This window comes from Schistocerca cancellata, chromosome 3 (assembly GCF_023864275.1).
Source record: "Schistocerca cancellata isolate TAMUIC-IGC-003103 chromosome 3, iqSchCanc2.1, whole genome shotgun sequence".
NCBI lineage: Eukaryota > Metazoa > Arthropoda > Insecta > Orthoptera > Acrididae > Schistocerca > Schistocerca cancellata.
In genome coordinates, this window is record NC_064628.1 from 557,557,161 (window position 1) to 557,573,809 (window position 16,649).

At 43.7% G+C, this 16,649-nt stretch overlaps 1 protein-coding gene across 1 annotated transcript in view; it reads left to right on the top strand.

Annotated features, from left to right (window-relative positions):
* The window catches only part of LOC126175402 (large neutral amino acids transporter small subunit 1), a 386,698-nt gene that overhangs the window by 135,360 nt on the left and 234,689 nt on the right, over window positions 1–16,649 (top strand). The window contains exon 2 of the mRNA XM_049922194.1: window positions 1,685–1,931. Within this exon, the coding sequence (XP_049778151.1) occupies window positions 1,685–1,931 (247 nt within the window). The remainder of the gene's footprint in view (window positions 1–1,684; window positions 1,932–16,649) is intronic.

Here is a 16,649-nt window from a genome sequence, read left to right on the forward strand (position 1 = left end):
CAGAGTGAAAGTCTCATTTTGGTAATCCTTATTTAAAATGAACCGTGCCACAAGCAGGGAGGTGGCGAGCGGCAGCAGGTATGGCGGTACTGACCCTAAGTAGGATTTGAAGAAAAGCATTTTGAGCCACCAGCTGTACGTGTACACCTTTATTCTCAACCGGTTTCAGTTTTAGCAAACATCATCACGGAGAATAACAGTGTGTATGTAAAGCTGGTGGATCAAAATGCTTTTCTTAAAAAAATTTCAGACGAAGCTGCGAATTTAGAAAATTAAAGCACTTCAGTACATCAGATCAGTGGATGCTGCTTCTAGTTGCCACTTGCGATTTCCAGTACATCAGACTTCTTTTCGGATCAATGTGACGTGGCGAAGTACTTTGTCTTTCTTCATTTCGCCGGTCGCACTTTTTTAACGGCTTCTGCTCAAGCATTTTCTCTGCTATTGCTCCATCGTCAGTAGGTTTCCTTTATTTAATTATTTCCCAGTTACGTTACTTGTGTGAATGTCCACCCTGAGCAGAACTGGCGTATTTGGCGTGCAGCAGATCCGACTTTTTGCTTCACCATTGGGTATTGGTCAAAGTGTGTGACGTTGACGTCGTCTTTCGTTCCGTTGTGTTGACACATTCAGAGAACCGGTCCAGTACACTCTTATCACTTAAAGCAGCTTTGTTTCTCAGAGAATAAGTTGCAGGCCACTTCTACAGCGGAGTGCTGTAAGCGTAATGCTATAGCAGCCTCGTAGACCGCACTAGTTAGCAGAGATGATGACGCTTGCACACGATTTACTAAAGTGGAGAGCTGCATGAAACAAGCCTTAGAACCGAAGACAACGATTACTACTACTACTACTACTACTACTACTGACGTTTTCCAAGAAACGTCAACAAATGTACAGCGCGGTCCATATAAACCTGAACTTCTTTAGTGAGTCATAATTTCCTTCGGAAAGCTCGTGGAAACGGAAAATGTTGTTTTAATGATCTTAGTAGCTCTGGAAGAATCAGATATAGCGTACCATGTTGGCAAGTTGACTGTCGTTTCTGCGCATTAGCTCCTTTGTCCTGTATGATTCCGCGCTTACTCGGCTTTTTTTTCTTGTGGAGGGTATCTTCAAGCCGCGCGGGATTAGCCGAGCGGTCTGACGCGCTGCAGTCATGGACTGTGCGGCTGATCACGGCGGAGCTTCGAGTCCTCCCTCGGGCGTGTGTGTGTGTGTGTGTGTGTGTGTGTGTGTGTATGTGTGTGTGTGTGTGTGTGTGTGTGTGTGTGTGTGTGTGTGTTCGTCCTTAGGATAATTTAGGTTAAGTAGTGTGTAAGCTTAGGGACTGATGACCTTAGCAGTTAAGTCCCGTAAGATTTCACAACATTTGAACATTTTTGGTATCTTTAAGAGCCGAATGTACAAGAAGAGACCATGAACAACTGCAGAATTCCGTGAGGCTATTACGCACGAAATAAGCTATGCTGGTGAGGATACACTTCACAGAACGTCGAAGAATATGGTGAAACGATTGGTTCAAATGTTATGACCCATTAAAATAGTTGAAGTTTATTTGGCTCGCACTGTATGTGTACACTGTGTTGTTCGCGCAGTTTTGCAGGATGCCTTACGTACAGCGCAGCACTAAAGGTGGCGGGCGGCGATTAAATGACGTCATGATTTTTGTTGTTGTTGACAGGTGGGCGCTTACTGCTACGCCGAGCTGGGCTGCATGATCTCAAAGAGCGGCGCCGACTACGCGTACATCATGGAGACGTTCGGACCGTTTCTGGCGTTCGTGCGGCTCTGGATCGAGTGCATGATCGTGCGGCCTTGCTCGCAGGCGATCGTGGCGCTCACGTTCAGCGTGTACGTGCTCAAGCCCTTCTTCCCAGAGTGCGATCCGCCGGACGACGCTGGTCGCCTGCTCGCCGTGTGCTGCATCAGTGAGTAGCCAGTCCTGCTGTACCATCTCCACTCTAAAATACAAAAGTTTTATACTGTTATGCCTTCACTCCGTCTACAGCTACAAATACACTGCTCTAGACACCATAAGGTGCCTGGCGAAGGATGCTAGTCATTCCTTTCCCTCTTCCACTGGCAAATGGAGCAAGGGAAAAAGACTGTGTATATGCTTTCGCACGAGCCGACATTTCTTTTGTCTTCAGATTCTTATGCGAGATGGATGTTGGTGGCAGAACGATCGTGCTGGAGACAGTCGCAAGTCGCGGTTCTACAGGCATACTCAGTAGAGTTTCGGGTTCGGGGAAGGAACTTCTCCCCCCCCCCCCCCCCTCCTCCGCATCATGTATTCCCATTCGAAATCGCAGAGCATTTCCTTTACACAGGCATGTCGACCTAGCCTAGCGGTAAGATATACAGCGACACGCCTCTAAATTGCTTCCTTGTCTTCTAGTAAAACAGAGGCGATTTATGGCGTTCCCCAAGTAGTGTCATAGGCCCTCCCTTTACTATTCCTTATCTACACTCCTGGAAATTGAAATAAGAACACCGTGAATTCATTGTTCCAGGAAGGGGAAACTTTATTGAGACATTCCTGGGGTCAGATACATCACATGATCACACTGACAGAACCACAGGCACATAGACACAGGCAACAGAGCATGCACAATGTCGGCACTAGTACAGTGTATATCCACCTTTCGCAGCAATGCAGGCTGCTATTCTCCCATGGAGACGATCGTAGAGATGCTGGATGTAGTCCTGTGGAACGGCTTGCCATGCCATTTCCACCTGGCGCCTCAGTTGGACCAGCGTTCGTGCTGGACGTGCAGACCGCGTGAGACGACGCTTCATCCAGTCCCAAACATGCTCAATGGGGGACAGATCCGGAGATCTTGCTGGCCAGGGTAGTTGACTTACACCTTCTAGAGCACGTTGGGTGGCACGGGATACATGCGGACGTGCATTGTCCTGTTGGAACAGCAAGTTCCCTTGCCGGTCTAGGAATGGTAGAACGATGGGTTCGATGACGGTTTGGATGTACCGTGCACTATTCAGTGTCCCCTCGACGATCACCAGTGGTGTACGGCCAGTGTAGGAGATCGCTCCCCACACCATGATGCCGGGTGTTGGCCCTGTGTGCCTCGGTCGTATGCAGTCCTGATTGTGGCGCTCACCTGCACGGCGCCAAACACGCATACGACCATCATTGGCACCAAAGCAGAAGCGACTCTCATCGCTGAAGACGACACGTCTCCATTCGTCCCTCCATTCACGCCTGTCGCGACACCACTGGAGGCGGGCTGCACGATGTTGGGGCGTGAGCGGAAGACGGCCTAACGGTGTGCGGGACCGTAGCCCAGCTTCATGGAGACGGTTGCGAATGGTCCTCGCCGATACCCCAGGAGCAACAGTGTCCCTAATTTGCTGGGAAGTGGCGGTGCGGTCCCCTACGGCACTGCGTAGGATCCTACGGTCTTGGCGTGCATCCGTGCGTCGCTGCGGTCCGGTCCCAGGTCGACGGGCACGTGCACCTTCCGCCGACCACTGGCGACAACATCGATGTACTGTGGAGACCTCACGCCCCACGTGTTGAGCAATTCGGCGGTACGTCCACCCGGCCTCCCGGATGCCCACTACACGCCCTCGCTCAAAGTCCGTCAACTGCACATACGGTTCACGTCCACGCTGTCGCGACATGCTACCAGTGTTAAAGACTGCGATGGAGCTCCGTATGCCACGGCAAACTGGCTGACACTGACGGCGGCGGTGCACAAATGCTGCGCAGCTAGCGCCATTCGACGGCCAACACCGCGGTTCCTGGTGTGTCCGCTGTACCGTGCGTGTGATCATTGCTTGTACAGCCCTCTCGCAGTGTCCGGAGCAAGTATGGTGGGTCTGACACACCGGTGTCAATGTGTTCTTTTTTCCATTTCCAGGAGTGTATATAAACGATGTGGGAGACAATCTTAGGAGCCGTCTTAGATTGTTTTCAGATGACGCCGTCATTTACCGACTAGTAAAGTCATCAGAAGATCAAAACAAATTGTAAAAAGATTTAGAAAAGATAATGAATGGTGTGAAAAATGGCAATTGATCCTAAATAACGAAAAGTGTGAGGTAATCGTCGTGAGTGCTAAAGGAATCCGTTAAACCCCGGTTACACGATAATTCAGTCAAGTCTAAAGGCTGCAAATTCAACTAATTACAATTACGAACAACTTAAATTGGAGGGAACACATAGAAAATGATGAATGTACTAAAGAGACTGCCTACACTACGCTTTTCCGTCCTCTTTTAGAATACTGCTGCGCCGTGTGGAATCCTTACCAGGTAGGACTGACGCAGTACATAGAAAAAGTTTAAAGAGTGACAGCACGTTTTTTATCATCGCGAAATGGGGGGGGGGGGGGAGGGAGGGAGAGTGTCACTGAAATGATACAAGATTTGGGATGGGCATCATTAAAATAAAAGCGTGTTACGTTGTGGGGGAATCTTCTCACAAAATTCCAATCGCCAACTTCCTCCTCCGATGGCGAAATATTTTCTTCACGCCGACCTACACAGGGAGAAACGATCACCATGATCGCCATGAAATCAGAGCTCACACGAAAGGATACAGGAGTTCGTTTTTTCCGCGCGCTATGCGAGATTGGAATAATAATGAATTGTCGAGGTGGTTCGATGACCCCTCCGCCAGGCACTTAAATGAGATTTGCAGAGTATCCATGTAGATGCACATTTAGATTCCATCCGAGCTCGTGGGAGTCCCAAAAACTCGACTGGGTCGCATATCTGTTCCGTCTGTGGTCTCTTAGAGGCCTATATGAGATACGCCTGCCTAGAACTCTTCAAATACACTGGAGTAGATTATTCGCTTTCCCTACAACAGCCATTAAGTGCTCCTGCCACTCCATGTCACCCTGCAGCGTTACACTTAGATATTTAACGGACGCAACTGTGTAAAGTAGCGCACCATTAACACTGTATTCCAAAGCTGCAGGATGGTTTTTCCCACTGATTCGCATTAAACTCATTTTTTTTTCTAAATTTATAGTGCGTCGGCATTCATCACACCAAATAGATACACTGTCTATGTCGTCCTGTATCCTCCTCAAACTTCGCGTACACTTGCAGTTTGCTGTTCATTCTATCCGTCAGGTCGTTTGTCTATACAAAGAGCAAGAGCGGACGTATAACACTTCACTGGTGCACTCCTTACGGTATCTTTCTCTCTGACGAACATTTACCGTTGATGACGACTTGGGGCGTTTATCACTTAACGTTTTCGCGTCAGTCACATATCCATGCTATAGCCTCGATTTCGTTTTACATAAATAAAAAGCTTTCCACAGATAATACAATTGTTTTACTTCGTCTAACATTTTTCTTCGCTAAAGGTGGAAGATAGCCAAGCGAAGAAATCCTAAAATTAGCAGTAATGTGATTCCCGCATATTGGTATTTTATCATAGTGTATGGTTCAGCAGAAGTAGATTATTGCACTCTCCACATCGATGGAAAACGCATCCCTGTGCTGGGAAGCACCCATAAGTACTTTGTCGTAGATTCTGCAGATGCTTTGAAACCTGCTTAGTAAGTAGTATGTGCAAGAGTTGTATCTACGCAGGTACAGGTACTGTACCTTCTGAAGTCTGGAAATGAAACGCGGTTGCCGTTTGAGAAACATCACCGCTATAGTTGTACGTTCTTCATTGCAGCTTCTTCCACTTCTAAGTTACCGTGCCACACTCAGACTGTGCTGCAGCTCATAAATGTTGTTAACTGCCACGTTTCGATCTTTGAAATCCAAGAGTTGATACTTTCTACAGCCATCGCACAGCATCGCCAAATACTGATCTTTCGTGAACTGAAAAAAAACTGATTGTTTTTAAAATAAAAAGCGGTGAACTGAAAAAAAACCTGATTGTTTTTAAAATAAAAAGCGGTAATATGTCAGCCATGCCTCTCCATAGGTAAAATGTCATCTTTCCGGAACCTCACCCCCTCTCTCTCTCTCTCTCTCTCTTTCTCTTTCTCTTTCTCTCTCTCTCTCTCTCTCTCTCTCTCTTCTCTTTCCCTTTCCCCCCTCCCTCTCCCTCTGGTATTGACGGCGTCCCTTGGCAGACTCCTTGTGCGTCTGCCCCCGTCTGGAGGGCGCATCGCCAGACAAAAGGGTCGCGCGTTACCAGACTAACTACTGTCTGAGTGTCTGGTGCCAGGGCGTTTGTACTAGGTCACTGCCGCAGAATGCAGCTGCCTGTGCAACAGGATGCCCGACATGACTGAAATACTTACTTTGCTTTCTACCTACTAAAATGCTCTACAAATACCTACTTTAAAGGAACTGAGAACTACGTAAAAAACAAGGCAGTCTTTATTACCTTTTATTCACCGTACCGTAACAAATCTCTACTTCCACGAGGAGGACTTTGTGCAGAAAATATGATCTGGTTTGGGTACACTGCAAACAGCAGCTATAGTCCCGTAAGTTTTGACTTTGCCTGATGTAAAATGAGGACAATGAATATATGACGATATTTGCGTCGGATCTAGCAATAAATCAAATAATGATCGAAATGTGACTGTTTACCGGTGCTTTAGTAACATAGTGACAGAATCAGAAAAACAATATTTCAGATTAGGCGTATTTGTATTGTTGCTGACAAGACAATAAGGTAACCAAAATTAAAGCTAAATTTTGTGTTTGTGTCAACCAGCCTAGAGTACGGTTCAGTTGCCTCATCTTTATTGCCATCTCCTCAGTGGGAGGAGTGGTATAAGCAGGTCGAAGGGTAGCTCGTTGTCAGCCTGACCAGCCGCCGCCCTCGTCTGGGGAGTCGTTTTACGCCGGCCGCTGGGGATGGCCTCAAATTCATTACGGGCTGCCGGGGCGCGCTGGCATCTGCGGAATTCTGCGAGCCTCTGCTGGCGATCCGGTCACCACGGGGGCGGGGCACGCCCTGGAGTCTTCAGAGCTGGCACACAGGCAGCCACGTGGCAAGGTCACGTTCTAGACCGAAAGCAGCCGCGAATTGGGAAACCTAGTCGTAAGTCGAGCACCGTGTTCTACAACTCTATATTCTAAAAGGGTTTGCTATGGCTTACCGGACAAATTACGTAGTAATAAATTACCGAATCATCGTCCAACATTTTAATCCTAATGAAAGTGACAATGTTTGACTTAGTATGTACCAAGTTGCTTTTCATCGAATTTCGTGTTCAGGTTCCAGCCCGTAACGCCTCCTATTGCTGCTTACTGGAAACTTCCACGATCAGCGGAAGTCTAATGTCCTTTTTCTATGCTCAGCCACTATTCTTCACCTCGTCGATATACGTGAAAGCGAGGCGACACACCACTGTTTGTTATTACATTCATTATTTGTTGATAATGTCCGCTTTTTTCACTAATTTGAGTCTGTATTGGGGGTTAAACAAACGTTTTTTTAAAGTCTCTTTCGTTAATAAGTTTAGATTCTAATTATTACTATCGTCTAGCTGCGTTGTTTAGCAGTTGCTACCAAAGATGCTCATTAACACCTACTAGGCACCCGATTTGCGTTTCGAAATGAATTGATATGCTTGATCAGCGTGACACATGTTCACGGAATTAATTCCTTCAAAAGACACACTGTTCATTTGACACAGCACGATGTTTTGTCCGAAAAGATGTTTCCCTTCAATATTAATGAGGAATAAACTATTATTATTATTATCATCCAGAGATAATCCAATAAACGTTCACTTCTCGTGATACATTGTTCGAACTCGTAGGACACTACAGCTTTTCCTTAACTCGGGTTTTATTAGCACAGTTTCTTTGATATGATTCACTACTATGAATGGTCACATTTTAGCTGGACAGTAAATAGGGTCAATAATCGCAACTAAAGTTGACTTGTGATGTCTGAGAAGTATCTTCGCCAACAACTGAAGTTCTTAAACTGGAATTAATGATATCGATTTTTAACTGATTGAGATGTTCGCTGGATGTCATTTATCTCAGTTCAGTCAGTTCTCATACTTTTGACAATAAATTAAACGAACAAAAAATTACCTTTAACTAGCCCGGCTTCCACTGAATTTCACTATTTCACACAGTGGCGCATGAACTTAGGAGACACGAATACTCGCGACACTTAAATCTCGAACACAAAACACTCCCAAGCGCTAAGGACGTTAACAATACGTTCGTTGGGTTTATATAATGGATGTGAAACAAAAGGGACTTTCGTTAGAAACTTTTTGAATAAAGCCTGTTGCTACTTTGCATATATAATAACACTCTATTCCATTGGCTCTTATTAGTCTTTTATTTAATTTTCTCTACTACAAAACGGGAATTGATGGTTTCATATGAAATGTGGAAATTTTTCATGGCCAGTTCAAAAAAAAATTTAGTTTCAAAAAAGATCAGATATCTAACGAAGGGTTACAAGCCCTGCATGTTAGCAAAAAAATGGTTCAAATGGCTCTGAGCACTATGGGACTTAACTTCTGAGGTCATCAGTCCCCTAGAACTTAGAACTACTTAAACCTAACTAAACTAAGGACATCACACACATCCATCCCCGAGGCAGGATTCGAACCTGCGACCGTAGCAGTCGCGCGGTTCCACACTGTAGCGCCTAGAACCGCTCGGCCACTCCGGCCGGCTGCATGTTAGCACCCGCTTCCCCAAAATGAAAAATCGCAAGTTACGTTTTCTGAACATAAGCTTAGATTTCGCACGTTTTATAAGACCACGGTGGAACTATTCTCGTTTATGGATTTCAGATCTGACATTGTTCCTATAGTTTACTTGTGATTCAATACTAAAATAATTTTTTTTTGCTTAGAGACATAAATTTGATTTCCCTTTAAGATATCTATAGGTTCACCTTTCTAGCAACTCTCTGAAGGCTAGTAAAGGCACAGGAGAGGAAATCGTGGCGAGCCGCATCAAACCTGTCAGACGACTGAAGACTCGAAAAAAGGAAGCTTCTTCCATTACTCTTGGCATTATTTCAAGGAAAGAAAAGGCAACAATAGCTCAAAAAATAGCAATGAATGTACCAACCGAAGTTACATATTATGAGATACTCCTTTAATTTTTCTGCTAGAATGGCTACCGCAGTTTGTGAACTCGAACGACCCTGAAAGTGAAAGTCGATGCACGGTTTCCGTCGTGTACTATACGCGATACATTCGCATGACTTCATGTAGAAAGAGGGTCTAGCCCACTTGCCCAGAGTAGCCGACTGAGACAGATGGTTCAAATGGCTCTGAGGATTAGAACTTAGAACTACTTAAACCTGACTAACCTAAGTGCACATACATCCATGCCAGAGACAGGATTAGAACCTGCGACCGCAGCAGTTCGATTGAGACAAGAAAATTGTTCGTGTAAAAGGGACTTAAAGGAGTCCCCGCACAGGATGAGAAAGTGTTTGTGAACGAGGAGGTGGTCGAATTTTGTGACATTACAACGTCGAGTTTCACGTTCCACAACACACCGTAGCGTGAAAGACTGAATAAGAGGCAACCGCTGTGGCCGAGCGGTTCGAGGCTCTTCAGTCCGGAACCGTGCTGCAGCTACGGTCGCAGCTTCGAATCCTGCCTCGGTCATACATGTGTGTGATGTCCTTAGATTCGTTAGGTTTAAGTAGTTATAAGTTCTAGGGGACTGATTACCTCAGATGTTAAGTCCCATATTGCTTAGAGCCATTTGAACCATCTGAACTGAATAAGAAAAGTCAGATTTTTGTTTAGTAGAGGCATGTGGCCAATAAAAGATGAGAGATCGCATTCTATGTCACAAGCAGAACTTGAGATATAGCAAATGGGATTTCGCAGTTTCCAGTTGAACTGGTACTGCGAACGGCTGAAAGCAAGGGGAAACTACGGCCGTAATTTTTCCCGAGGGCATGCAGCTTTACTGTATGATTAAATGATGATGGCGTCCTCTTGGGTAAAATATTCCGGAGGTAAAATAGTTCCCCATTCGGATCTCCGGGCGGGGACTACTCAAGAGGATGTCGTTATCAGGAGAAAGAAAACTGGCGTTCTACGGATCGGAGCGTGGAATGTCAGATCCCTTAATCGGGCAGGTAGGTTAGAAAATTTAAAAAGGGAAATGGATAGGTTAAAGTTAGATATAGTGGGAGTTAGTGAAGTTCGGTGGCAGGAGGAACAAGACTTCTGGTCAGGTGAATACAGGGTTATAAACACAAAGTAAAATAGGGGTAATGCAGGAGTAGGTTTAATAATGAATAGGAAAATAGGAACGCGGGTAAGCTACTACAAACAGCATAGTGAACGCATTATTGTGGCCAAGATAGATACGAAGCCCACACCTACTACAGTAGTACAAGTTTATATGCCAACTAGCTCTGCAGATGACGAAGAAATTGAAGAAATGTATGATGAGATAAAAGAAATAATTCAGGTAGTGAAGGGAGACGAAAATTTAATAGTCATGGGTGACTGGAATTCGAGTGTAGGAAAAGGGAGAGAAGGAAACGTATTAGGTGAATATGGATTGGGGCTAAGAAATGAAAGAGGAAGCCGCCTGGTAGAATTTTGCACAGAGCACAACTTAATCATAGCTAACACTTGGAAGAACCCTGGAGATACTAAAAGGTATCAGATAGATTATATAATGGTAAGACAGAGATTTAGGAACCAGGTTTTAAATTGTAAGACATTTCCAGGGGCAGATGTGGACTCTGACCACAATCTATTGGTTATGACCTGTAGATTAAAACTGAAGAAACTGCAAAAAGGTGGGAATTTAAGGAGATGGGACCTGGATAAACTGAAAGAACCAGAGGTTGTACAGAGTTTCAGGGAGAGCATAAGGGAACAATTGACAGGAATGGGGGAAAGAAATACAGTAGAAGAAGAATGGGTAGCTTTGAGGGATGAAGTACTGAAGGCAGCAGAGGATCAAGTAGGTAAAAAGACGAGGGGTAGTAGAAATCCTTGGGTAACAGAAGAAATATTGAATTTAATTGCTGAAAGGAGAAAATATAAAAATGCAGTAAATGAAGCAGGCAAAAAGGAATACAAACGTCTCAAAAATGAGATCGACAGGAAGTGCAAAATGGCTAAGCAGGGATGGCTAGAGGACAAATTTAAGGATGTAGAGGCGTATCTCACTAGGGGTAAGATAGATACTGCCTACAGGAAAATTAAAGAGACCTTTGGAGATAAGAGAACCACTTGTATGAATATCAAGAGCTCAGATGGAAACCCAGTTCTAAGCAAAGAAGGGAAAGCAGAAAGGTGGAAGGAGTATATAGAGGGTCTATACGAGGGCGATGTACTTGAGCACAATATTATGGAAATGGAAGAGGATGTAGATGAAGATGAAATGGGAGATACGATACTGCGTGAAGAGTTTGACAGAGCACTGGAAGACCTGAGCCGAAACAAGGCCCCCGGAGTGGACAACATTCCATTAGAACCACTGACGGCCTTGGGAGAGCCAGTCCTGACAAAACTCTACCATCTGGTGAGCAAGATGTATGAAACAGTCGAAATACCCTCAGACTTCAAGAAGAATGTAATAATTCCAATCCCAAAGAAAGCAGGTGTTGACAGATGTGAAAATTACCGAACAATCAGTTTAATAAGCCACAGCTGCAAAATACTAACACGTATTCTTTACAGACGAATGGAAGAACTAGTAGAAGCCGACCTCGGGGAAGATCAGTTTGGATTCCGTAGAAATACTGGAACACGTGAGGCAATACTGACCTTACGACTTATCTTAGAAGAAAGATTAAGGAAAGGCAAACCTACATTTCTAACATTTGTAGACTTAGAGAAAGCTTTTGACAGTGTTGACTGGAATACTCTCTTTTAAATTCTAAATGTGACAGGGGTAAAATACAGTGAGCGAAAGGCTATTTACAATTTGTACAGTAACCAGATGGCAGTTATAAGAGTCGAGGGACATGAAAGGGAAGCAGTTGTTGGGAAGGGAGTAAGACAGGGTTGTAGCCTCTCCCCGATGTTATTCAATCTGTATATTGAGCAAGCAGTAAAGGAAACAAAAGATAAATTCGGAGTAGGTACTAAAATCCATGGAGAAGAAATAAAAACTTTGAGGTTCGCCGATGACATTGTAATTCTGTCAGAGACAGCAAAGGACTTGGAAGAGCAGTTGAACGAAATGGATGGGGTCTTGAAGGGAGGATATAAGATGAACATCAACAAAAACAAAACGAGAATAATGGAATGTAGTCGAATTAAGTCGGGTGATGTTGAGGGTATTAGATTAGGAAATGAGACACTTAAAGTAGTAAAGGAGTTTTGCTATTTGGGGAGCAAAATAAGTGATGATGGTCGAAGTAGAGAGGATATAGAATGTAGACTGGCAATGGCAAGGAAAGCGTTTCTGAAGAAGAGAAATTTGTTAACATCGAGTATAGATTTAAGTGTCAGGAAGTCATTTCTGAAAGTATTTGTATGGAGTGTAGCCATGTATGGAAATGAAACATGGACGGTAAACAGTTTGGACAAGAAGAGAATAGAAGCTTTCGAAATGTGGTGCTACAGAAGAATGCTGAAGATTAGATGGGTAGATCACATAACTAATGAGGAAGTATTGAATAGGATTGGGGAGAAGAGAAGTTTGTGGCACAACTTGACCAGAAGAAGGGATCGGCTGGTAGGACATGTTCTGAGCCATCAAGGGATCACCAATTTAGTATTGGAGGGCAGCGTGGAGGGTAAAAATCGTAGGGGGAGACCAAGAGATGAATACACTAAGCAGATTCAGAAGGATGTAGGTTGCAGTAGGTACTGGGAGATGAAGAAGCTTGCACAGGATAGAGTAGCATGGAGAGCTGCATCAAACCAGTCTCAGGACTGAAGACCACAACAACAACAACAACAACAACAACAACAACAGTTGAACCTCTTGTTTGATGGGTTTTAGAACTTGCGAATAAATGCTGTTTCAAACCACCAGTACATTGTGGATCTTTTTAAATCGTTGTTTTTGGTACGATTTGTTATAATTATCCATATACATCTACATTGACATGATTACTCTGCAATTCACAATTAGGTTGGGGACAGAAGATTTGTCGAACCATCTTAAAGCTACTTCTCTACCGCTCCACTCTAGATCAGCGCGAGGAAAGAGGAAACACTTAAATATTTCCGTGCGAGCTCTGATTTTTCTTCTTTTGCTGTGATTATAATTTCTCCCTACGTAGAGGGAAGTCGCCAAAATATTTTCACACTCTGAGGAGAAAGATGGTGATTGAAATTTCATGAGAAGTTCCTGCTGCATTTGTTTTAATCAATGCCAGCCTAATTCGTGTATTATATCGGTAGCACTCTTTGCCCTATTTCGTGATAATACAAAACGAGCTGCCCTTCTTTGAACTTTTTCCATGTTCTCCGTCAACCTTATCTGATGCGGATCCCACAACGCGCAGCAATACTGAAGAAGCTAGCGGACAAGCGTCGTGTAAACAGTCTCTATTCCAAAGTATTTAGCTGAGTTTACAGCCTACAGATTCGTATGATTTATCGTGTAACCCAATTGTAACTGATTTCTTTTAATACTCTTGTGGATGACTTTGCACTTTTCATTATTTAGGGTCAATTGGCACATCAGTTTGCAATTTGTTTTGATCATCTGTTGATTTTTAGAAGACGGTAAATGACAGTATAATCTGCAAATAATGTGAGGGCTGCTCTGTTTGCCTCCTACGTCGTTTGTGTAGATCAGGAATAGCAGAAGGAATAAAATACTTCATCTGGGTACGTCGGATATTACTTCTGTTTTATTCGATGACTATCTGTATATTATAACGAACTGTGAGCTTTCTGAGAGGAAATTACTAGTCCAGTCACACAACTGAGATGATACTCCATAGACACGCAATTTGTAAGGAACGGTGTCAAAATCCTTCTGAAAATTTAAAAATACAAAATGGTTCAAATGGCTCTGAGCACTATGGGACTTAACATCTGTGGTCATCAGTCCCCTAGAACTTAGAACTATTTAAACCCAACCTAAGGACATCACACACATCCATGCCCGAGGCAGGATTCGAACCTGCGACCGTAGCAGTCGCGCGGTTCCGGACTGAGCGCCTAGAACCGCTCGGCCACCGTGGACGGCATACGGAATTAATCTCAAATCCCTTGCTGACAGCCCTCATTACTTCTTGGGAATAAAGTGATACTTGTGTTTCACAAGAAGGATATTTTCTTAATCCGTGTTGGATATTCGTCAATAAGCTGTTTTCTTCGAGGCAAGACATTATCCTGTTGGAAAAACACATCACGTTCCTGTTGCAAGAGTGGCAAAACAATTTGTCTAGAGCAGTGGTTCCAAACAGGTGGTCCGCGGACACCCAGGCGTCCGCCAGCTATGCCAGAGGGGTCCGCAAGATGCTATTAGAATAAAAAAAATATATTACCTACTACGGTGTCGTAGCAGGCGGAGAGGTGATGCTCCGACGTGGCGCGTCCCAGGTGGCGGATAGGGGGGTCCTCACCGGCTTGCCGGCGGACTTGAGCGAAATAAAATAGCTCTCGCGGACCAAACACACAACATCAAGAAATCCATTAGTGTCTGTTCTGGTATCCAGCGACTAGTGGTCTGCGTCTGTTTACCTAGTTGGTGCGGCAGTGAAATATGGCTTGATCTCAACAATCAAGTCTGCAATTACCGTGATCTTGTTAAAGGTCACCACAACCAACTTCAGCTTGAAGTAATCATGATGGAACAAATGGAAAGAAATCCGCTACCCCAGGCCCCAGTCAACGGACTGGACTTTCCTGGTCATCGGATTCTGGGGGACCAGGAACATCATGAGGAGAAGAGTCGGAGCTTCTCAAAACCTCTTCGCAAGCACTACCTTGGCACTCTCAATGCAAACACTCTGTTCAAACTTGGAAAACTAAAACAACTGATAGACATGCTAGATAAATTTCACATCAAAATTCTTGCCATTCAAGAGACGCGCTTCGTAGATGAAAACCATTTCGACACAGAACATTACAGGATTTACAAAGGTAAACCTGCTGTCAGAATAGGAACACCATTATTGTTTGGTACAGGGTTTGCAGTACACAAATCAGTCATGGATAACATCGTAGACTTCAATTCAATATCAGAACGTATCTCGACACTGTCCTTCAAATCAGGTAATAAAGCATACACAATTATCAACGCACATGCACCTACAAATGACCATAACAGAAAGAAGCCACAAGAAATTGAAGACTTCTGGGAAGACATGGAGGAAGTAACTAACAACGTACCAGAAAGACATGTGAAAATTCTAATGGGTGATTTCAATGCGCAGCTTGGTAAGGAGAGAAAATTCAGAGAAATAACAGGCCCATACTCAGCACATATTCGCACGAACAGAAATGGGGAACACCTCATAAAATATTGTCAAAACTTTAACCTCAAAATCATGTCAACACAATTTCAAAAACCAAGACGAAAACTTACAACATGGAAAGCACCCAACACAGTGTGGGGAGAATTTCAGATTGATCATGTGGCCATATCCAAGAAAAATTCGCGGGAAATTCTAAATGTCAGAACACGTAAAGGAGTCTTCGAGTCTGATCATTATTTGCTACAAGTTAAGATTAGGCCAATCCCAAGACTGAAACAGACAGCGCAAAACAAAATAGTCAAACCTGATCCGGAATACTTGAAGATAAACAGGGATAAAATCGTTGAAGAAATTAATAGGCATTCAATAGACACATGGACAGATCTGGCGAAGGCAGTTCAGAAGACTATGTGCTGGGGACAACCGCCTAGAAAACGCAAACATAGGTGGTGGAACGCAAATTGTGATGAAGCCATTGAGAGAAGAAAGCAAGCATGGGACAAGTTCAGTAGCTACAGAAATTCAGAAACATGGAAAGAATTTCACGAAGTTCAGAAACTAGCATCGAAGGAAATCAGAAGGGAAAAACGAGCATATGACAATAACAGACTAAAAGAAATTGAGGAAGATTTCAAAAGAAATAACACAAGAAATTTTTACAGAACTTTCAAAGAAAATATTAAGGGCTATCAACCCCCTAGCCTCTGCTTCCGAAGAACAGATGGATCCCTGGAAACAAACACAAAAGAAAACTGTAAAATTCTCAAACATTAATTTGATAAACTTCTTAATTGCAAAAAACCTACAGGAAAAATTAACATTCCAAAAGACCACACCTAATGCCGATTCTGATCCACCCACAATAGAAGAGGTAGAGGAAATCATAAAACAAATGAAAAATAACAGAGCTGCCGGAGAAGATGGTATTATCGCCGAGATCTGGAAACTCCAAGATGAAAACATCACCAAAAAAATCCATAAGATTATCTCCGAAATTTGGATCACAGAGAAAGTGCCAGAGGAATGGAAATGTGCATTGATCCATCCATTACATAAAAAGGGTGATAAGTCAGATCCAAACAATTACAGAGGCATTTCGCTAGTACCAGTTACATACAAAATTTTCTCTAAGGTGCTATTAAACAGACTAGAACCACAAGCAGATCTGCAAATTGGGGAATACCAGGCAGGCTTCAGAAAAGGGAGATCATGCATCGAACAGATCTGGAACTTGAGAACACTTTTGAAAGTCAGACAGGCAAGAAACACTGTAGTTACCTTTGTGGACTTTAAAAAAGCATATGATTCCATAGACAGACACACTCTTTGACGTGCTGGAAGA